Source organism: Cimex lectularius, unplaced genomic scaffold (assembly GCF_000648675.2).
Source record: "Cimex lectularius strain Harlan isolate CLEC.00 unplaced genomic scaffold, Clec_2.1 scaffold133, whole genome shotgun sequence".
In the NCBI taxonomy this organism is placed as follows: Eukaryota; Metazoa; Arthropoda; class Insecta; order Hemiptera; family Cimicidae; genus Cimex; species Cimex lectularius.
In genome coordinates this window covers 76,268-100,739 of record NW_019394230.1, presented here as the reverse complement: position 1 = coordinate 100,739, position 24,472 = coordinate 76,268, and the positions used below count along the sequence as shown (strand labels likewise).

The 24,472-nt window shown below is 34.6% G+C and overlaps 1 protein-coding gene across 1 annotated transcript; it reads left to right on the top strand.

Annotated features, from left to right (window-relative positions):
• The first annotated feature begins 230 nt into the window (after positions 1 to 230).
• LOC106666891 (V-type proton ATPase subunit e-like) lies at positions 231 to 1,276 on the top strand. Its single transcript, XM_014394420.1, has 4 exons — positions 231 to 593; positions 671 to 718; positions 1,030 to 1,117; positions 1,176 to 1,276. Exons 1-4 carry the CDS (start codon positions 496 to 498, stop codon positions 1,206 to 1,208), a joined length of 267 nt encoding a protein of 88 aa, XP_014249906.1. The 5' UTR covers positions 231 to 495; the 3' UTR covers positions 1,209 to 1,276.
• Positions 1,277 to 24,472: the final 23,196 nt, after the last annotated feature.

Sequence of the window (24,472 nt, the reverse complement as noted above, 5' to 3'; positions counted from 1 at the left end):
TTCTGATTAAAACGCCGACTCATAATTAAAGCGTAGGTGGATTCCTGCCTTTGTTGAGGGACTTATTCCGTAATTTGCAGGTAGAATGAAACGATGTTACAAAATAATACGAAGTTTTGGAATGAGTTTATTTTTATGTTTATGTATATAGTTTTGATAGGGAAGCAAGACAACAGTGTTGATCTCTCTTTTTTCTCTTCCACTTTTCGCCCCTTCTCGCCCTCTCACTCTGTTTCCCTCTGACCCACTTTTCCGCTCACAGACGAGAAGGATTACAAAAATTAAATCACGAAGAGAAGTAAAATGTGTAATGACGAATTTTTCTCCTTTAGTTTTTTTTTTATAAATCACAAAATTTGAAGATTTAACAAATTAATAAACATACGCTCTTAATAGAGTGGTTTTATTAGTTAACAAAAATTAAATCTAAAACAACTGCTTCACAATTTGGACGTGTAAACTGAATTTCATTGGTTTATCCAAGAATAGTCCGCCATGGGGCTCAGTGTTATTCCCTTTAGTGCTGTTACCGGTTTTTGGGCGATCTTCGGGATTATCTTGCCCTTCTTGGTCCCGAGATCGGATTACGTCGGGTAATTATTCAATCATAGACTTTAAATGTTCATATTGCAACCCTGTGCGTATTTAAAAGATGACTCTTCTCTTCCAGGCTTGTTCGCATGAGTTTGGCCCTGACTGCGTTCTGCTGCTGGCTTTTGTAAGTTCAACACTTTTCTTTCCCCCCCATAAAAAAAATAAAATAAATAAAAAATAAATAAAAAAAACTAGAAAATGAAAATCGAACGATTTATCATGTGTTTATTTCAACTCAATTTTTTTTCATATCCAATCATTAAAAATTACAAAATCAACTTTTTTTTACCACATGGATTTCAAAAAATGATTACCACCATAATAAAATAACCTACTCCTTATTGTAAATTATTACACATTATTATGTTTTAAACAGGGCTAAGAAAGAAAATAGTTTTTAATTTATATATTTTGTTTTTGCCTTACCATAAACAGCTGGCTTTGTGTTTACTTGGGGCAAATGAACCCATTGATTGGTCCCAAGCTTACAAATACAACTCTGATCGTCATGGCTCAATACTGGGTAATCATAACATTGATTTGAGTATTTGTTTTTAAGTAAATAAGGATTTCTTTTTCAGGGGAACAGGATACCTGAACTGGCAAACTCATAAAGACTCAAACATTTCTACAGTTGAGTTCTGTTTTTGTCAATACAATTTTATTAAAACGAATTGAGCATGATGTTTTTTATTTGACCTTGGTTACAAACACAGAAAATTAATGCTATCCAGTGATAACACATTTAAATGATGGATTAATTTTAATCACTCACACACCCTGAGATCAACTCAAGGGGCCATAGTCCATTAGACGCCCAGAACGACATTGGGAAGAGGTAAAAACAAATTGCATGTTAGAGTGGAATTTTGTTATAGCAGAATATTTAACTGCATATATTCTAAGGAGCGATTAGATGCACAGAAAAGGGAATTATGGAGGAAAATGGTTTTATCGATTCGTGATTGTGGGTCTGAACTCTGCTGTGATGGGAAGGTTTGGTTGAACCCCTTAGGACTATGCAGAATATGGAGTTGTATAAAAAATTTTAACGTCGACTGAAAGTTTAAATATGTTGTTTTTTAAAGTAATCTGTGTCATTTGTTACGTTTTATATTTGCAAGCCGTATATTGGGATTTAGGTCAATTGGTTGTCTAGAGGTAGAGGGTGAAATGTGGTTATAAGTAGATCAGACCAGATAGGGTAAAAGTTATGTTTTGGGATTTTCTAGTGTTACAATTAATAAACTGTTGAGTTCGATTTGCCGTTTCAATAATTGGTTTGTTCTATAGTGACTACGTAGAAGAATATAATATAAAGTTAATACATTCATTAGAGTTGGTGGCCCGATTGACCACATAACGTTTTTCAATTAATTAATATTTATATAAGGCATTGGTTGAGATAAAAAAAGTCAGTGTCAGGAGCGGGTATCGAACCCACGACTCTTGGCTAAACACGCCGCTGCTCTACCACTTGAGTTATCGTGACTTCGATCAGCTCGGACACCAACCTCCATCTCAACCCACCCTTCGAATTTTCCCTCCTTGTTGCCATTTTTAAAATGAGATGGTATCCGTGTGGATCGAAGCCACGATAGCTCAAGTCGTAGAGCAGCGGCGTATTTAGCCGAGGGTCGTGAGTTCGAATCCCGCTCGTGACACTGACTTTTTTGTCTTAACCAATGCCTTATATAAAGATTCATTAATTGCAAAAAGTTATTCGGTCAATCGGACCACGAACTCTAACGAATTTGATAAGTAAAACGAAGTATATCTTCACATAAGCTCTCCGTGGTCATTTCATTTGTCGCCGAGAATTGAATAGATCACACGATATTTGAAAAATGGCAAAAAAAAAAGGAAAATTCTTAAGCTGGGGTTGAGATGGGAGGTTGGTGTCAAGTGGATCGAAGTCACGGTAGCTCAAGTGATAGAGCAGCGGCTTATTTAGCCGAGGGTCGTGGTTCGAATCCCGCTCGTTTCACTGACTTTTTAACCCAACCTATGCCTTATGTAAAGATTAATTAATTGTAAGGTTAATAATTGGATGATCATATTGACAGTAGATAGCGATGTATACCTTGATTGATGGCTATGCAGAGGCTACGCAAAATTGATATTTAGATGTACTGAGGTATTTGAATGTACTAATACATAAACGCAATGTACTAATACAAAAAACGGGTACCATTTTTTGTTGGACGAATGGATAAATTTATTGGCTTTTGGTATTGATGGCCAGTTGAGTCAGAAATTGGATGCCTCGAAAAGACTAATATACGTTTGCTCGTTTAATAATTGCACTTATTTGTTTCTCTAATTGACAATTTATGACAATAAATATTTACTGGTAACACTTTTCATATTAACGATTTAACCGAACTTATATTCTGCCATGTTAAATTGTCCTCATTATCACTAAAATAAGCTTAATAAAAAGAGAAAAGTTTGATTTTAATCTAAAAAGACTGTTATTCATCGCCCGTAGATTAGACACAGAATGGCCCAAGAGCTTTTAATTTTTTAGTTGTTAACTTTAAAAATTTGACGCATTACGAAAATATAATAACACAATACTAGAGAACGAAATAATCACTCCCTACATCGTGCTATTTGCCCATTCGTTACCAAACACAAAAGTCTTGGATTTTTCGCTTGGTAGTTTATTTTTGGAGAAAACTCAACTTCCAAAGCGATGTTTTGTTTGATTGTAAAATAATGAAATCTACTGAACATTGGTTCTTTTCTGCCTCAACATTTCCAACACAGTAATTTCCGCATGATAGTTATTTAAAAAAGAAAAAAAATTGAAAAATGATATATAACTGAACCCCCTCTCTACCTAATAAAAGCAAAACTCCTCGTAAGGCTGTGAAATATTTTTATCTTTTCAAGGTCCGATACCCGGCCTTGATACATATATAATAATTTTCGCCCAATAGCTCACGAGGTCGACCTGGTGCAATGCGTTCCGGATGTGATTCTCGCGTAACAAGTTGAATAAAAAATAAACAAAACGTACCTAATAAAACTTTTATTAATTTATTAGTCTTAACTTTAGAGTAAACGTCATATTAATTAACATATAAATATAAATTTTGAAAAACCTAGTAATGTCGGAAAAAAATAAAATCCACTAAAATACAATGTTTACCGGTTCTCGGAAGCAGTTTGTGTATTAGGTTTAGATTGATCTAATTATTAACAATACATTTTGATTTAACCCATGTTTTCAGCAATAAACGAAACATATTTTTTAGTGATAAAGTATATTCGTAAAATTGTTTAGTAAAAATGTAGTATGTGTCAAATTATCGTACAAATTGTAAAACGTTATTAAATTACTAATTAACATTTGGAATTTTCGAATTTAAAAAAATCTTTTTAAATACCTAATAATTTAACCCATTAACATATTTTTATTTAACATTTATTTTTATTATTATATTTATATTTATTTATTATTTTTAACATTTATTTTTAATATATTTTTATTTATTTATATTTTTAACCTATTTAAATACCTAATTTAATACCTAGTTAAATACATTCAGAAAATAATCAAATTTCACATCGTTAACCTTTCAAACCATTTTCGTTCGTCAGCCAATCACTTTAGCATCTATCTTGCTCAATATTTTTGAAAATTACAATTAATTAAGGTTATTAGTTGAGATGAAAAAAAGATAATGGCACAAGAGGGATTCGAACCCACGACCTTCGGCTAGATACTCCGCTGCTCTACCACCTGAGCTATCGTGACCTCGATCCACTCGGACATCAACTCCCCATCTCAACCCCACCTTATGAGTTTTCCCTCCTTTTGCCATTTTTCAAATGTCGTGTAATCGGTTTGGATTCTCGACGACAATTGAAATGGCGACGGAGAGCTTTAGTGAAGTGTACTTCAGTAAATTCATTAAATTCACTAATTTCGTGGTCCGCTTGACCAATTAAACGTTACAATTAATTAAGGTGATTAGTTGAGATGAAAAAAATGGAAAAAGGAGGGAAAACTCATAAGGTGGGGTTGAGATGGGGAGTCGATGTCCGGGTGGATCGAGGTCACGATAGCTCAGGTGGTAGAGCAGCGGCGTATCTAGCCGAAGGTCGTGGGTTCGAATCCCTCTCGTGCCATTAGCTTTTTTTCATCTCAACTAATAAATGTATAGATAGATTGATAGAAAGATAAAGAGGAACGTGTTCTCATAGAGAAAGAGTAATGTGAAAAAAAGAGAGATATGGAATCGATTAATTAACGATTACGACGACCGAGTACATTGGTCTCCTACAATGAGAGGATAAATAAATAGCTAGGTAAGGATAGATCAGAAAGGAAAACATACTGGAAAGAAAGATTGACAATGAAGAAACTACTGGACAGGCCATGAAAGATAACATAACATAGAGGGGAACAGATAAAAAGAAGAAATGGAATTGAAGAGAAACGGTAGACCAGAAGAAATAGGAGCCGTGCGAAAAGAAGAAAACATGTGATTTTGAGAAAGAAAATAAGTTGTTATTTTCATCAAGAATTCAAAACCTGCGGTAATAATAAATAGAAAGCCAAAAAGAAAGTGTATGAGAGTGAAAGAATGTTAGTTAAAAAGCCTAACTGGAAAAAATGTTTTTTAAAAAACATACGAAAAGTGGTGGAAAGAGAAGAAACGGAATGATAAGCAAGAAAAAATGAGATAGACATGTAATAAATAGATAGATTTGTACATATAACTGATAAATATAGAGGGAAACGGAAGGAGAAAGGAGAGAGAGATAAAGAAAAAGAGAGAGAAATAGAATGGTTTAATTAACGATTGTAGAAATATGAACGAGAAAATTTGGAAAAATTGGGAAGATAAATAAATAGGTAAATACAGAACGTTCGACATTGAAAAAATGCTGGAAAGGAAGTTTGAAACAAAAATTGCTAAAAAGTAAGACCATGAAAAATAATATAAAAAGAAAGTAAGGGTGAAAATAGAGAAGCTCTAGAATAGAAGATTTTAGAACCATATCAAAAGAGGGACAGAGTGGTAGAGAGTATGTGTGTGTGTGTGTGTGTGTGTGAGAGAGAGAGAGAGAGAGAGAGAGAGAAGAGCGAGGCAGTGAGAGGGAGAGAGAGAAATGAGACATAAAGAGTGAGAGAGAGTCGCTTTTTCCTAAACGCTTTTATTTTTGTTTGTTGCATACATAGATGAAATGACCAATTAAACCAACTCCACAACATGACACCACCGGTTCATTTCTCAAGTGGAACGCCTACAATTGCAGAAATTAGGCAATTGTCACGGCGTCTGGACTTTGCTGGCACAGCTGTCGCGCAAAACCAATTTTTCTACACCCCTTTATGATTGTCTGTCGATGACCATTAAAATTTTGAAGTCAAACAAGGATTTTATAAAAAGAAAGGAAAACCAACATGACGACGACGTACGAAATAGTTGCGACATTTGCATAAAGTCAAATATTCAATATCCTTTAACCTGCCGTTTTCCAACCTCGTATTTGGAGTACAAAGTGATCTTTATGAACCAGGATCGATTTGGAAAAATTAGAATGAAGTAGAACAATTGTGTCCCGTTAAATGTTTGGAGTACAAAGTAACGTTTATGAACCAGGATCGATTTGGAAAAATTAGAATGAAGTAGAACAATTGTGTCCCGTTAATGTTATTAACCTACGACAATACTTGTTATAATATTATTTGCGTAATTTAAAAAATAATAAAATACATCAATTATTGTTTTAATAAAAATAGATATTCTTACAAAATAATTTATTTACAAATATCAAAAAGGGTTAAAGAGTGGCGTAAAATATAGCGTTTTCTTAATTACGTACAGTAACGATAAATTATTTTCTTCAATATTGTACTGCTTTATCAGTAACCTTTATAATATGTTTCAGAAAAACATTTTCTTTATCGTGCCAACGTTTCGATCTTTATTAAGATCATTTCAGGGCCTGGGATTTACAAACATTGTTTACATTTAACAAATACATGTAGGATGTGGAAAAAAGTGAATTTATACAATGCAAAATATGTTTTTTATATTCAATTGAAGTATTTCTACTCACTCAAATTGTTTGTCTTCTGTGTAATTGTGCCATTCTTGCGTGTTGTGTTGAGAGTGCCAGTGAGACATTGCTGTTTTATGTTTGTAAATGTTGGATTTTGAAGGGGTGGAGAAGGAAGTCGGTATAGAAAAACATTTTTGTGTAAGGCGTCTTTTCACCTCAAAGAAGCCGACCCCTTATAGAAAAACGAGCCTTATTTGTCCGGAAAATAATGCAGGATTTTAAGTTTTCATTAAAAAAAATCTATATAAAATATTCTGTTTACGTTTACAGGATTACTCATTTGTATGANATTATTTTGATTAAAGAACATTGCTTTAAAGTAACTAGTTTCTTTTTTTTTGTTTAATACCAAAATCCTGCATTATTTTCCGGACAACCCAATACAATTTGAGGGAGTAGAAATTCTTTGATTGAAAAAAAAATTTTGCATTGTATAAATTCATTTTTTTCTATATCCTACATGTATTTGTTAAATGTAAACAATGTTTGTAAATCCCAGGCCCTGACGAAGATTTCAATAAAGATCGAAACGTTGGCACGATAAAGAAAATATTTTTCTGAAACCTACATCACACCCGACCAATCTCCCGATATCTGAATAATTATCCATTAACGGTCACTAATCACGACACACAAACATTTATAATAATTTAGTGCATGCTTACGTGTATGCTGGAGTGAGAAAGCAAAAAAATAATTTATCGTTACTAAGAAAACGCTATATTTTACGCCACTCCTTAACCCTTTTTGATATTTGTAAATAAATTATTTTGTAAGAATATTTATTTTTATTAAAACAATAATTGATGTATTTTGTAATGCGGGAAATTGGGTGCATTGACAGTGTGATAAATTTGGCGAGTTCCTATTAGTTTAAAAAATATATTTATATGTGAACTTTATTTACATTTTTGAGTTATTGCTAGAGTATTAGTTTTAAAGAAGAAGCGTGCACCTTCCACAAGATTTGGTTTTTAACGCTACTGTGTTTAACCAGAAAGATGGCCACCCGGAAGTATAATGGAGGAAAATCCACTTGAAAAATTTACAGCCGTTTAATCCATATGACTATAATAATGGATAGTTTATTCAACGGTGTTTTAGCTGTTTTAGCGTTCATTTTATTTTTAACATTCGGCCTACGGATGTTGAAAGGCCGGTGCAGTTGGCGGATGTTTTGGATTGACCGCATCTGGACCCCACACAAATATTTATCAAGGCTTGACCGGATAGGCCTTTTTTCTTTTGTTGTTTTACTCGAGGTAATCTTAGATGAACAGTCTGCATCCCGTTTTAGGTAAACACACCTAAAAATTCATTTCGAAAGACTTGGTATAAGTCAAAGTATAAAATCCACATATACTTACCTTTATTTCAAATATTTGGATAAATTTTTTCGTGTTGAGAAGTTTGAGAGAAAAAGTTAAGCCAATAATTAGCATTGAGGAAATAGTGATGAGTTGATCAATATCCAGCTTCATCCCCTAGGTTTTTCATCTTAAACTCGTTACAATTTGGTAATTTAAAGTGAAAAATTATTTCAAAAAACGTAGAGCCAGTGAAGTTGTGGCATACCAAAACCCCAGGGTAGTCCCCCGATCTATTGCTATATATAAGTCGTAGGGTGAAGATAATATGGACGAGACAACAGAATAAGAACCAATAAATACTACAAAACATTGCATAAGTAGATCAAAACTTTGAACCTCAAGTTGCATCGAAGATGTAGAAAACATCCTCAAACGTGAGGTCGTATAGATGTTTCATGGAGAAAGTGATTTCTCGGATTAACGATCACTTCAAGGTAAGACGATGATTGCAAGTTATGAAAATCCGTAGGTTTAAGATAATGGGCGCATTGTTCTCCGAGCATCCTTATTGCTCTGAGTTGAGACGAAAACCCGATTCGGCCTGAATCCAATGCCGTTGAGCAGAAACCGCGAGGACGTCGTCTATGAATCTACTGCTGCCAGGAGAGCACTTAAAAAGTGAAAGGGGACGAGTCACCTTTTAAATTCAGTTGACATTAATTGACTGACGCAATATCAGGGGTACCTGTTGCAAAATTTTGGCCCGAGATTTACGACCGAAGACGTCGCAGTACGAAAATTCCTTATCCACATTCCCTTTTGAAATATTTTTTTCAAATCAGATTCCTATCCGCAGATAATTGTAACGGGACCTGTTATTATACAAAAGGGATGAAGGGCCTTGTTTAGAAACCGTCACGGCCATGAAATCCTTTTGTACCAAGCCCGAATCCGTTTATAAATTCATATTTCCTACGCCGACAAAAGACCAGGTAGAAAAAGAGGATACACGAAAAAAAGAAACTTAAGGGATTGGTAAATAAAGAAAAAAGAAAGGTTGATTTTTTTCAATTTCATTTATTAGGCCCACCCTTTTTTGGCCACCCGGAAAACAGCAAATTGTTAACAATTAAAAATCAAACCAATGGTGATGACAAAACTCGCATAATATATACTAAAAAACGTGTTTAAAAAATATATATGTATTCGAAAAAAGTAATTAAGTGATAATGCATATAGGAAAAAAGTAATATATTGACAATTGTAGACATATAGAAAAAATATAACAAACAACTTATTACCTAATACTTGGCACTAGATAAAAAAATGTTAACTTTTAAACTATCACTAAACGTTTTGACAGCATTTTGGTGAATTTTCTTTCCAATCACCACAACTAAAGGTTGTTAAACAGGAAATTGTTAACAATTAAAAATCAAACCAATGATGATGACAAAACTCGCATGGCATATACTAAAAAACGCGTTTAAAAAATACATGTATGAACAAAAGTAATTTAGTGATAGAAGAAAATATAACCAACTTATTACCCAATACGTTGTACTAGGTAAAAAAATGTTAACTTTTAAACTATCACTAACCGATTTGACGGCATTTTGGTGACTTTTCATTCCAATCGTCACAGTTAAATTTTTTAAAAATATTTATTTAGAAATCGTGAGATGCGGTCTGGTGTGATGTAGGTTTAAGAAAAACATTTTCTTTATCGTGCCAACGTTACGATCTTTATTGAGATCATCTTCAGGGCCTGGGATTTACAAACATTGTTTACATATAACAATTACATTTTGGATGTGGAAAAGTGAATTTATACAATGCAAAATATAATTTTTATATCTTCAATCAAAGTATTTCTACTCACTCAAAGTGTTTTTATTCTGTGTAACTAATCACCACACATTTTTTTTATTTTAGATTACTTTAAAATAACTATGTTGTAATTAATATAATGAGAAAAATACATGCAGTTGGAAATAAATAACAAAATAAGTCCTGTGTCTGGATTTTTGTCTTTGAGGGTATTTGTTCATAATAATCAAAGCAGGTAAAGAGAAAGATGGAAATAAGAAAAAAGTATGAGGACAGAAGAAAGTGAAAGTGTGTGAGAGCAATTGGAAGATGGAGGCAGACAATCAAGAAGGCAAATAGAGGAAGTAGATAGGAAGCTAGTTATATAAAAATATAGTTTGAAAAAATCTTTGAATTATTTCGTAATGTGAAATGTAGTCATATAGTTCATTTTTATTTTTATTTGGTGTAAAGAGAGAAAAACATTAGAAATAATAGAAGTTTTAAAAACTAAAACTAATGGAGAGAGAGAGAGAGAGAGAGAGAGAGAGAGAGAGCGAGTGTGAGTGAGTGAATGTGAGAGAAATGGTGATGAATAAATCATGGTTGATAGATAAGAATAAAATAGATAGATAAATGTATAAAATTTAGAATAAAATAAAGAATAATGAAAGAGAAAAAAAGACATAGAGAATGAAAGAGTGCGTGTGCGTGTACAAAGAAAGGAGGAAAGAAAGTGAAAAATAAATTGAAGGAGGGAAAGAGTAACAGAAAGATACGGACTGTGTGTATGCGCGAGGAAAAATTGAGAGTTTGTAGAATTGATCGAAAGATGCTCCCAGGCAGACAAATAAAGAAATCAGATAGGTAGTTTGATAAACAGGGACATAAATAAATGAATCATAGGAGGAAATGTTGAGCGAAAGAGTGCGCATGCGTGAACAAAGAATGAGAAAGAGAGGGAAGAGCAAATTTAAAAAAAGAAAGGGAGATTTAAAGAAGAATGGAGAGAGGTAGAGAGTGAGAGAGGTATTGGAATATAGAGAAAAACAAAAACAGAGCACAGATAGAAAATAATTAGACACATAGAAACATAAATGAAAAATAACACGTGAAAAGCAAAATACAACAAATTAAATGAAATATAGTTTACCAAGTGTACAAACTTTTTTTTTACATCTAATGTCATATTTTTTAAAGGACACCAAGTTATCAAATCTACCAAAGAACCGTTTTGTGAACGCGTTTAGCATTACACATGCAGAACAAAAGTTGGAAGGATAAGACTGATGCAGAAGACAATCTTGGTCATTTTTTATCAATCTCAAATTTGTAAAAAAAAATGAGACACGTAGTAAAATAAACTGTAAGCATGAATATAGCTTTACGTTTCGCCAAGGGAAGGATTTATTTACGAAACTATTGACAAATCGGTCAAAGGGCAATTCGAATGAGACACCGACATATCGAGCGAGGTGCAATCCGTTATGGCGTTTGTTGACCACATGGTCTAGACGACCCGTTAAAAAACAGATGCAAGGGTCAAAAGGCAACTTTCTGTTTTCAACTAATAATTTAATTTTAAACAAGTCAAGACTCATAGAGGAATGATATGATAATGGATAAACTCAAGTTTATAAATCGAAAAGTACAACAAGCTGGTAAATAATACAATTTTGGCTGACTCTTTTGATTGAAAAGCACGTTACATTTTGACTCAACACGACAGAAAAGAATGATACATCTACACGGAAAACAAATCCTTTGAGTGAGTATAAATGCATTGATTGAATCTAAAGTTGTCTAGCATTGTATAAATTCATTTTTTAACTTAAAATTTTCCAGCACTGTTTAAATTCATTTTTTAACCTAAAATTTTCTAGCATTGAATAAATTAATTTTTTTTACCTAAAATTTTCTAGCATTGTATAAAATCATTTTTTTAACCTAAAATTGTCTAGCATTGTATAAATTCATTTTTTAAACCTAAAATTTTCTGGCCTTGTATAAACTCATTTTTAACCTAAAATTTTCTAGCATTGTATAAATTCATTTTTTTAATCCAAAATTTTTTAGCATTGTATAAATTTTTTAATCCAAAATTTTCTAGCATTGTATAAATTCATTTTTTTATCTAATGTTTTCTACCAATGTATAAATTCATTTTTTTACATCCTACATGTATTTGTAAAATGTAAACAATGTTTATAAATCCTAGGCCCTGAACATGATCTCAATAAAAATGGAAAAGTGAACACGATAAAGAAAATATTTTTCTAAAACATACATAACACCAGAAAGCACGATAAACAAATTCTCAATCAAAATAATAAAAGGGCGATCGATTTCGAAAGCCTTCTCGGCCCACTGGGCCAAAAGGCCCTGTCAAATTATTTTGGAAAATTTTGAAAAATTGAAAAATCAGATGACTATAAAAGAAAAAGAGATAAAACTAAATATATAAATGTGTGGTGATTAGTGACGGTTAATCTATAATTCTTCAGAAATCGTGAGATGCGGTCTGGTGTGATGTAGATTTCAGAAAAACATTTTCTTTATCGTACCAACGTTTCGATCTTTATTGAGATCATCTTCAGGGCCTGGGATTTACAAAAATTATTTACATTTAAAAAATACATTTAGGATGTGGAAAAGTGAATTTATACAATGCAAAATATATTTTTTATATTCAATCAAAGTATTTCTACTCACTCAAAATTTGTCTTCAATACCCCCAGCTCACAGCACAGACTGGCCAAAGGGCCTGAACGCTCCCGAGACCCCTCTGAGACCCTGGTAGTAGAGCTTATCGAGCTTTATCAGACGCGTTTTTCGGGGCGAGGAATAGGCCATACATCCGTAAATATTTTCGAACACAGCATCGAGTCCAACAGCTTTAACAGGGTCTCCCTGTCCGCTCCCCACCTGAACTGACCAACAAATTTCAGGAGTGTGAGGATTTTTCTGCTCTTGACCTCGGCGGCGTCGATGTGTGGCTCCATTTCAACTTCTTATCAAAAATGCGTCCAAGGAACCGTACCGTCTCCACATGTCGAAGGGGCGAACCCAGCATGCAGAGCCGGGGGGGCCTATGGGCCCTTCTTAGTCTGCAAAAGTGGACGCGTACCGTTTTCGACGAGGAGAAAGAGAACCGGGTTTCCTCTTTTTTCTCAGCCACAAAGTCTGTTCGGATTTTCATTTTCATTTTTATTTTAAATAACCGCATATTTTGTTTATTATTTACTTATTATCCTATACCGGGAAGCCGGTCTAAAGGATTGGCCGCCCCACTCCGGGTACCACACATCAGTCGCTTTTATGACCGAGCCTGGTTCGTTTCAGCACGCTCCTCTTTCCATTTTTTCTATTTTTGTGTGAACCGCAAACGCTTTTCTACAGACCGCTTTCTGTAAAATCTCTTCTAGTATCGCTTGGAATTTTTTCTGGATTGATTTTACACCTCGCCAAAACGCCGGACTTGCTGGTACTTGTAAATGGGCCATCCTCCCCAAATACCCTATTTTTCATCTCTTCTGGATCCTTCTATTTCCTGCCCACCTTTATCATTCGCCACAACATCAGCTTGGTGAGTCTTTATTATTTCATTTCTTTATTTTATATTTCAATCATTTTTTATTTTAAAACTGTTTTATTTTATATTTTTTCCCCGCCTCCCGATTACATTCCGGTGGTCCTCCGTCGGTTAAAACCGCACAAAGTCTATCGCTGACTGCACCCTGCTGCCTACCTCCGCCAAATCCTTACCGGAATGGTAAAGCAGAGGTCGTCGTCAAAAAGCATACGTTTTTTATCAGCGGAGAGATGCCGTCAGCAGTGCCGTTCACCGCCACTAAGAAATGCGCAACGGTCATCACCGAACCTAGGGGATGCCGATCTCTTGAACGTGATCTCCAAACGTGATCCAAGAAACCCCTGAGAAACCTCGGCAACTGACCTCTTAGACTAAAATCTTGCCACTTCCGTAGTATCGCGTATCTCCACATCGTATCATACGCATTCTCAAGGTCGAAGAACACAGCCCGAGCGTGTTTTCTGCTCAGGAACGTGTCCTGAAGGTCGCTCTCGAGAAGATATGCATGATCTTCCGCAGAGCGATGTCTACGGAATCCCGCCTGATACTGGCTGTAAAATCCCTTCGTCTCAAAGAACCAGGTCAACCGACCATTTACACTGGACTCCAGGATCTTCCTCAAGCAGGTTATCAGCGAAATCGGTCTGTAACTCGAAGCCAAGCTTGGGTCCCTACCCTTTTTAAGGATAGGTATGATTAGGGACTCTCGCCAACGATCGGGGTACGAGCCTGATTCCCATATGTTAATGAAAAGGTCCAACAAGCGAGGCTTCACACCCTGGGGAAGGTGGTAAAGCATCTCATGGCTAGTGACAGATCAATTGCACTAAGGTTGCCTTTGCTGAAATCAATGTGTGTAGCAGCGCAGGTGATTAGGAGGACCAGATTGGACTCGCCGATTAGATCCTCCATCTCTCTGCCCCTTGGGTCGGTGCGCAACGACCCCCACCATGTGTTGTGCGAGTTAATATCGCCAAGCACCAACGCTGGCGGGGGGAGTTGCTCGACCAGGGCAGGGACCCCACTTCTGTGCCACGGTCCGCCTGGAGGTAGATAGATGGAGCACCGAGTGAGGTGCATAGGCGCTGAGTTCTCACGGCGACCGTCTCGATGTTTGTGTTTAGCCTCACCTCTTGCACCGATATGTTTTCTCTTATTAGGATGGGTACCCCTCCATGTGCCCTACCTCTCGGATCTGGTTGCACTCTTTTGAGAAGGTGTTGAACCCTCTCAGTTCGAGCCCCCCCCCCCCCGGGAGCATACGGGTTTCCTGGAGGACGATAGCCATCGGTATATATTCCCTAACCAGTTACTGTAGCATTGTCATTTATTGCTTATACCTCTGCAATTCCATTGTAGAATGAACTCCATTATTCGCTATCTTTCGGTTTTTGTTTTTGCGAATTTGGTCTAGGTCGGCACTTCTTTCACCCCTTTTTCCTTCGGTCGGGGCCATCAGTGGCAGTTGAAGAGGTTTCGGACTCAGACGTTGCTTCTAGATCCGTGACCCAGTTAAGGCGTGACGAACCGCCAGATGGTTTCTTATTGTTCGCCGTTTAGTCCCTCTTCTGGCACGTTTGGGAAGAGGATGTCACATCCTCTTCTGGGGTTAGATGACCTCGGCCACTCTTTGTTTTTCCCCAAACATAGAAGTGGGGGCTTTGACGGCTGTTCCACTTAAGGGGGGGCGGGGTTTTTTCTGGGGCCTTTGCGCCCAGTAGAGAGTGCTGCCGCCTGGCATACGTCGCTGCAGTGCTCTTGCTTTCCACCACTGCCGTAGCCTCTCGAAAGCTCATTCTGTTCATTACTTTCATTTTCTTTCGAGAGGATAGGACAGCTTGCCTCTTTAGTTGTTTTAACATTTCTTCCTTTTCTCTGCCTGTTACGCCAATACATATCTTTCCCTCTATACTCTTCGTAATAGTACTTGTGACTCAACATAGTGTGACATGTGGCGGAGTTGTGTCCGTACTGGGGCGCCATATCCAGTACCTGGGGATTTGAGTTCTCCCCAAGAACCTTCTTAGGGGCGGTAGCCCTACGGTGTGTATAATGTCTGTGTGCTCATGTCAATGTGTGTGTTTGTGTGTTTTGTATGTGGACGGAGTTTACCCTCGTGCCCGGGAGGTTAAATATATATAGTCTAATCAAATTTATCTCTGTATCAGTTAACAATTGTTTCTCGAGCAAGTGTAAGCGTTATTAAGTCGCATATATTTATTTATTCATTTACGTATTTATATAAATTCACAAAAATGATTTTCCCCAATACGATAATTCAGATTTGTTTAGAAAAAGAAATTCTACATATTTATCTTTTAATTCTTGTACTGTTTACTTTTATTATGGAAAATTACACAAAGAAAATACCTGTTATTAAGTAAATTATAACTATTTCTTCGTATTTTAGCTACGTAAACTAATTTGAACCAATTAAACCCGAAAAACGCTTAATCCCACTTTAAACATTCAAAATCAATTATATCGTAAATCGTTGTGATTAGGCACAGGTTAAACCTTACACAGTAGCAGTTAAAGCCAATCAGGGAAAAGGAAATTCTTAACTTCTGGACGGGAAGTTTTACATCACACATCCGATTATTGCTAGTGAAAGATTTACGGCCGATGCGCTTTGATATGGGAGGAAGCATCAAAAGTCTCCTTGACACCTTTTTCAGATTGCGGGCTGAGCTTTTTTGAAACAATGGGATGCAATACCTGACATTGTTTTATGAATAAGAATTGTATGTAAGTTAGAAAAGTCTACATTTTTCAAGTATTCTGTAGCAGTTGCATATGAAAAAGAACCACTACAGCAATATTAATGTAATTTCTTCTTGTATAAATAAACTAATAAAATAATATTTAATGCAACCATTCATTAATTTTTTATCAGCGTTTAAGTACGTTTGTAACCGTATTAAAATAAGCGAAATATTTAAGAATGTGTGGTTATAATTTACTTAATAACAAGTATTTTCTTTGTGTAATTTTCCATAATAAAAGTAACCAGTACAAGAATTAAAAGATAAAGATGTAGAATTTCTTTTTCTAAACAAATCTGAATTATCGTATTGAGGAAAATCATTTTTGTGAATTTATATAAATACGTAAATGAATAAATAAATATATGCGACTTAATAACGCTTACACTTGCTTGAGAAACAATTGTTAACTGATACAGAGGTAGATTTGATTAGACTATATATATTTATATTTGTTTATTTATTTACATATTTGTTTAATATTTCTTCTATTATATTATGTGTTAAGATTTAGAATTAGTTTATTTTTGAATTTATTTATGACTGATACATTTCTAAAAGTGGACGATACGGCTCAGCTATAATGGACTTTTAATGGTACCAAAATTTGTAGACTGAGGTAGTATTGAGCAAAATGCAAATTCATATGACTAAATTGCTTAATGACAGGCTTCTTCTTGAAATGAGGTTAATCATGTTTCAATATAATTATATAGCGTAGTGTAAAATTTCCTTCGAAATAGAAAATCCTATTAGTCTCACGCACTTGATCAAAAGAAAAGAAAAGAAAAATATTTGTGATAATAGGACTATAAAACTTGATACAAGCAAGAATTTCTGCTCCGGAAAAAAAACGAAGTTTTGATGTATATTGATACAGAAAGTGCGTGATAGTTGTGTGTTGTGGTACCTAGGACGTCACTTCGACAGTCTAGTGTTTTTTGGTGAGGTGGCTTAGTATTTGGACAATTAGACTATTATGCTGGGCGTTGGTTTGTACCTCAGATTCCCTATTGGGAAGTGTGGGGCTGATTCTCCGTAGAAACCTGTTTTCAGGGTTGGGTAAGATTTATTTATTTAATTATTCAGAAATCGTGAGATGCTGTCTGGTGTGATGTAGGTGTCAGAAAAACATTTTCTTTATCGTGTCAACGTTTCGATCTTTATTGAGATCATCTTCAGGGCTTGGGATTTACTAACATTGTTTACATTTAACAAATACATTTAGGATGTGGAAAAGTGAATTTATACAATGCAAAATATATTATTGTATTCAATCAAAGTATTTCTACTCACTCAAAGTGTTTGTAATTGTGCCATTCTTGCGTGTCGTGTTGAAAGTGCCAGTGAGATTTTGCTGTTTTATGTTTATATATGTTGGATTTTGAAGGGGTGGACAAGGAAGACGAAAAATGTCTTTTCTATCCCGACTACCCAGTGGGCCGAGAAGGCTTTCGTAATCGATTGCCCTTTTATTTTTTTGATTGAGAATTTGTTTATCGTCCTTTTTTAAAAAGATAGTTCCTACTCAAAGGAAGTTGGTTTGCAACCTCAAGCGATCAAACATTAAATTTTATATTTTAAAAAACAAAGTATATTAGATTTAAAAAAAATTAAATACTTAAAGTACGGTGCGCTTAAAAATAAAAATACTCATAAAGACCAAAAAACTCCAGTTCAATTTTACCCAAGGGTTATAAACTTAACAAACATGTTACTAAATAAAAAAGTTGCAACACAACTTACTGTCTAACTACAAGGAACTATCTTTTTAAAAATGGATTTAACACCGCACTCACTCCATCAATCATCATTTCTACTTGTTTACCATTGAAAATAATTTTATTATTGTTTCTAGATTGGGTAAAATCGTTTTTATGGCAAGACGAAATATTAACATTTTATGGGTCCAAGTTGGCCAAATTGTGAAGCTATTATTTCATAACGATGTTGTTTATTACCAGATGATGTGATGGATTTTAAATCATAATTATTGTGTAATCGGGTGATGCTTTCTGGTGTTATGTATGTTTTAGAAAAATATTTTCTTTATCGTGGTCACTTTTCGATTTTTATTGAGATCATCTTCAGGGCCTAGGATTTATAAACATTGTTTAAATTTTACAAATACATGTAGGATGTGAAAAAAATGAATGTATACATTGCTAGAAAACATTAGATTAAAAAATGAATTTATACAATGCTAGAAAATTTTGGATTAAAAAAATTTATACAATGCTAAAAATTGAGGATTAAAAAATGAATTTATACAATGCTAGAAAATTTTAGGTTAAAAAATGAATTTATACAATTCTAGAAAATTTTAGGTTAAAAAATGAATTTATACAATGTCAGAAAATTTTAGCTTAAAAATTGAATTTATACAATTCTAGAAAATTTTAGGTTAAAAAATGAATTTGTACAATGCTAGAAAATTTTATGTTAAAAAAATGAATTTATACAATGCTAGGGGATGTAACTTCGAGTCCTTTATTATTCTCCCTTTTCCTCGACGATCTCCCGGATTGTCTTGAATACGGTATACGCTACGGAAATATTGAAATAAAGATAATTTTGTACGCGGACGATATTGTGATTCTGTCAGACTCACCGGCTACCCTGCAAAAAAATATTAATGCCTTAGAGACTTACTGTAATAAATGGAATCTTTCGGTCAACCTAAACAAATCCAAAATTNTAAAAAAATGAATTTATACAATGCTACAAAATTTTAGGTTAAAAAATGAATTTATACAATACTAGAAAATTTTAGGTTAAAAAAATGAATTTATACAATGCTAGAAAATTTTAGGTTAAAAATAATTAATTTATGAAATCCTAGAAAATTTTACATTAAAAAAATGAATTTATACAATGCTAGAAAATTTTAGGTTAAAAAATGAATTTATACAATGCTAGAAAATTTTAGTTTAAAAAAATGAATTTAAACAATGCTAGAAAATTTTAGGTTAAAAAAATGAATTTATACAATGCTAGCTTTTTTGTTCAGTTCGACCCGTTTCACCGTTGATGTGTACATATATACAATATGTTGGAGTGTTTTGCTATGTAGCTAAAGATCGTGGGTTCGAATCCCGCTCGTGACACTGACTGTTTTATCTCAACCAAGACGTTACATAAAAAGAATAATTACCGGAAAGAAACAACTGGCCAATTGACCACTAAAACGTAGAATGAATTAATATTTAATAAGTAAAAGAAGTATTACTTCACTAAACAGCTCCCCGTGGCCACTTCATAACTAGCTGAGAATCCAATCCTGATTACACGAGAAAAGAGGGAAAATTCGAACGGTTAGGTTGGGATGGGGAGTTCGTGTCCGAGAGGATCGAAGTCACGATAGCTCAAGTGGTAGAGTAGCAGCGTATTTAGCCGAAGGTCGTGGGTTCGAATCCCGTTCGTTACACTGACCTTTTTATCTCAAATAAAAACCTTAATTAATTGAAAGATATTAATTGGTCAAGCGGACCATGAAAACTAGTGAATTTAATAAGTATATCTTCACTAAAGCTCTCCGTGGCTATTTCATTTGTCGCCGATAATCAAATAGATTTCACGACATTTGAAAAATGGCAAAAAGGAGGGAAAATTCAAAAGGTGGGGTTGAGAAGGGAAGTTAGTGTCCGAGTGGATCGAAGTCACGATAGCTCAAGCGGTAGAGTAGCGGCGTATCTAGCCGAAGGTCGTGAGTTCGAATCCCGCTCGTTACACTGACCTTTTTATCTCAAATAAAAACCTTAATTAATTGAAAGATATTAATTGGACAAGCGGACCACGAAAACTAGTGAATATATTTAGTATTGTGTGAATATTATATTGTATATTAATTATTGTATATTAATATACAATATTATATTAATCCGTAATAATTGATCCATTTCATAGTAAACATTGGGAAAGAGGAAAATTATGTTCAAATTAAACAAAAGTTTGGGCCTGAATCTATCCTCACTAATTTTGTATCTGACAGAAGCCTTTCGGTACTTTGCCATATTCTTTGGTGGCTCTAACTGCGAATTTTCTTTCCTTGTCTATTGACATTTTTCCCACTATCCTAATTTAATGAAAAATTGTAAAATATGTAAGTAGAACCAGGAAGTATCGGAGAAGATCAAACTACAAATTATTTACCGAAATTTAATAACCCAACGCATTGAACTTTTTTTATTTTTCATCTAATACTTTAAATAGAAAACGTCAATATTTCTGGGTGGGGTTGAACAGGCAAATTTGGAATTGGAAATATATATATATAAATATCTTGAAATGAATTTAATGATAATTTTGTAATAGTAAAAACAATTTAATTATAACAACACAATGTTTGTTTAAAAATAATTATTAAAAACTTCAACCTGATCCAGAATAAATACTTTATTAATTTGGATCGATAAAAAAGTTGAAGTTAGCAATAAAATCGTAGCAGATTGTAAAAGAAAATTGAGCTTGCAAATGTGATATATTCATTAGCAATAATTTGGTTTTAAAAAGTGTAAATATCGGAATATATCTCAAAAATAAACAGTACGCTTTATACTATTCTTTTCCGTATGACATCACATTTTCGTTACCATAGATAGACAAACAGATGCCACTTGCATTGGAATAAATCAGCCGTTCTTTTCATACAAAAGTGGCATCACTTGCCCGGGGAGGCAGATGCCCAGTGCGGAAATATATGTCATGTTAACAATGACCAAATGATTTTTTTATTTGCTTTTGTAAGGCTGAAATATTCACGTATTAGAATATTCAAAAATAAACGCTAATCTTGCCCTAGGGTTTGGTAATAAAAGCACTTTGTAATCTTTTAAAATGATGCGCGACGTTGTACTCACGTTATTGTGTCTTCCAGGATGGTTACTAATGTTATCTTCAAATAATGTTATACTGGTATACCTGAATAAAAGTAAAACGTTTTCTTTAAAATTTTCATGAAATTATGAATATAATGTTCTTACTGATTACTGATTTATATAAGCTCAGTTTTGCACACGTATGTGCATACTACATACAGATTTGAGCTTATCACATCTCGCAGTCCACCAGCTATTTCCGCTATTGTAATTTACAATAATTACAAGCAGGACTCGAAAATCACCAACCCTGAGTATTGGCAGAACGGAATCAGATTTCGCCCATATCCCTCCAGACGCTTGGAGGCTCCAAAGCTAGGTCATTTTTGCCTTCAATGCAATCAGTTCAAAAAACCAAATTTATTCACTCTATCCCTTACTCTGAAATTCACTTTTTTTTATTCACGTACCATTCATAATTTCAGAATTGTAGAGTACTTTGATAATCTTCTGTCACTCTTTACACCTGCTATGTAACTAACCAAATTGATGTCCGATTGGGTACTCTACTACACTTTCACGCCAATATATACATTAACTTTCAACACTAGATAGGGGCCCAAAACTATTAGTTTTATACACAATAAACATTCGCTGCAGTTTACCACCACGATTCTCATATCGGGTGGCATTCCTACACGCTGTCAAGATGGATATAACGAAATATGTGAGTCACATTGAACTACCTTTTTTTACATGCTGGAAACATTTGAGATTTGACCCAAAAGTAAGTGTCCGTGTGTAAACTCTCATGGCCTGTTCTTAATCGGGTGAGATTACTCCTCTTTTATAAGTCAGGTACTCCGAGAGCCACCTATCGACAATGCTCTTGATACGTTAGAGCTGCCGATCCGGCCTACCAACACTGCCACTTTCTTTAAATCATCATCGTCTGTGAGGACGAGCCGAATCCAGTGTTCCTCGATCCGAGGTCCGAGAAGTTAGCTCGGTAAAAGTATGGCGAAGAAGTCGACCTTGTCTAGGTACCAGGGCTCACCGGGCAGAGGGGCAATGAAGTGGCCGATATATTGACCAAGGAAAGTTCAATGAGGACACCTATTGGCCCTGAGTCTTACCAAACTGCCAAAACGCAATAAACAATGGAATAAATAAGTCCTCCATTCAATGGGAATGTAGCCCGGGGCAGAGGCGTGTGAAAAAGTTGCTAACCCCGCTGCTCTACCACTTGAGCTATAGTGACCTCGGTCCACTCTGACACTAACTTCCTATCTCAACCACACCTTTTGAATTTTCCCTCCTTTTTGCCATTTTTCAATCCCGCTCGTGCCATTGACTTTTTTATCTCAACTATAAACCTTAATTAATTGTAATTGTTAAGATCGTAGAAGGTAATAAAGCCCAGTGTCTTTCGCACTTCTAACACAAATGAAAAAAGTCAGGTTGCAATCTGTATATTTAGTCAAATAGCAGTAGTATCTTGTACTTAGTAGTATCTGTAAATATTTAGTCAATAAATATTGTTCATTTATTGTTCATAACTACTAAATTTAGGTCGGGTTAGGACTAGAATAATAGTTTGACTGTTAACTGGGCACTGCAAACTCCGGAGGCATATGTATAGACTGGAGTGGCAGAAACTAGCCTGTGCAGATATTGCAAAAAAGAAAAAATAGCGGAAGATGTCCTCTGTTCATGCGAAGGCTTATATAGGCTGAAGTTCCCGATCCTGGGAGAGGAAAAGCTAAAGCCTGATGGATACACACGGGAGCCCTTGAAAATGCTTTGGGTCTAGTAAAAAGCCTTAAGCTTTACGAGGCGCTCTAGATTTAAAAGAAGGAAGATGCACAATCGACCATACTGGTCGGGATACATAGGTCGAAAAAAAGCCGGCCCTTATTTAATATTATATAATCTATCACTTTTCGTCCCTTCAACTCGACGGCTGTGAAACCTTGCTGACTTACGTACCTTATCGCAGCACCCCTCAGGCAGAGGTGCGAAGAGCTCTAGGTTCCTCAGCCTGCAAAACCGCGCGAAAATAAGAATGACTTAAAGCAGAAAGTTTTTTATTTTTAGGCGGTTTTAAGGAAAAAATTACTATCAATTGCACCAGAAATATTTATTTGTATATTTTACGCGCATAGATTTTAAAGTGAATTTGTATTTTTTAATTTATTATTAAAGTTCAATATTTGAACCGACTGCTCATTAAGATAAATAGAATTGGTCATCTACTGGTCAACATAAATCATACAAGGTCGTAAATAAGTCCATTCCCGGAAACAGCAATTTGGAATTCTTTCGAAATTGAATGATTGCGGTGGGGTGAAACAAACAACATTGAGTAATTAATCCACCTTGTATATTATGAGCTATGTTATTGTATCATAAACAAACTGACGTGTTAATCCGATTTTATTTCCGACACGGGAAGGAAAATAAACTAACTACCTTGTTACTAGAGGTCGTCCTTCTTTTGATTCTATAGATTAGAAAGTATGAAAATGAGAGGGAAAAAGTAAATATATAATTTTCTGTCTATATAAAACCTATTTAACGTTAATAATTATACATTAATTTAAACTAAAACTGATAATTAAAAATAAACTAAATATACCATTTTAAACATTTTAATGCAATGTTTGTTTTAAATATTGTAAATGCACATAGACACGTTCGGCATTCAATTAGGTATTTATTGCAAATGTTATAAAAATATCAATCTTAACATCGAGTTTAAAACGGTTCATTTGCCAGTGGAAATGGAAAACCTGTGTTACAAAATATTGAGAATACATAATCGATGGAAGTTACCAGATTTACATATGCTTCGTGCCATTTGGTTATATTTTTTTAATTTAATGCGTCAATTTATGTATTGTATCCTGGAATTATATTAAATATTTAACTCTCTTTTTTCTAATTTTTCAGTACTATCTTTGCTGCATGCAAGGTTTTAGCTGAAATAAAAACATGCAGACTCCGATAAATTCAAATTTATTGCATTTTCTAAGCCTGACTGGCATCCTCTTCAGAAGAATACACATTATTTTGTGGTAAAATTATTAATAAGATAAGAGAAATGAATGTATTTAAGATTGAGCGTGAGTATGAATGGATTTGCAACTGTGCCTTGGGTGTTAAATTGACCGCTATTGACAAAAACCCAAGCAGAAATAAACCTCGGTGCCTGGACGAAAAGACTGAAGTCTATCCACGAACTGACAACACCTGGGGTGGATGATCCTCGAGTATGCAAGGTATTTTCTGCAAATTGCAAAACCTGGAAGCCGAGAATCCGTAGGCTCATCTTGACACGTGTTTGCATGTATGTACGTACATGTGCGGATTTGAGCCTGTATAAATCCAAATCCAAATTTTTCGCATGTTTGACTTTTTTGGTCAGCATTATTACCAACATACAAAATAGTTAACAACAAAAACAATAAATTAATTTTACATGGTCCATTCGCTGAGTCG

Coding starts and splice junctions, on each gene's coding strand:
- LOC106666891 (XM_014394420.1), top strand. CDS start 496: ATGGGGCTCAGTGTTATTCCCTTTAGTGCTGTTACCGGTTTTTGGGCG. Junction 594..670: donor CCGAGATCGGATTACGTCGG/GTAATTATTCAA, acceptor CTTCTCTTCCAG/GCTTGTTCGCATGAGTTTGG. Junction 1,118..1,175: donor TCGTCATGGCTCAATACTGG/GTAATCATAACA, acceptor TTTCTTTTTCAG/GGGAACAGGATACCTGAACT.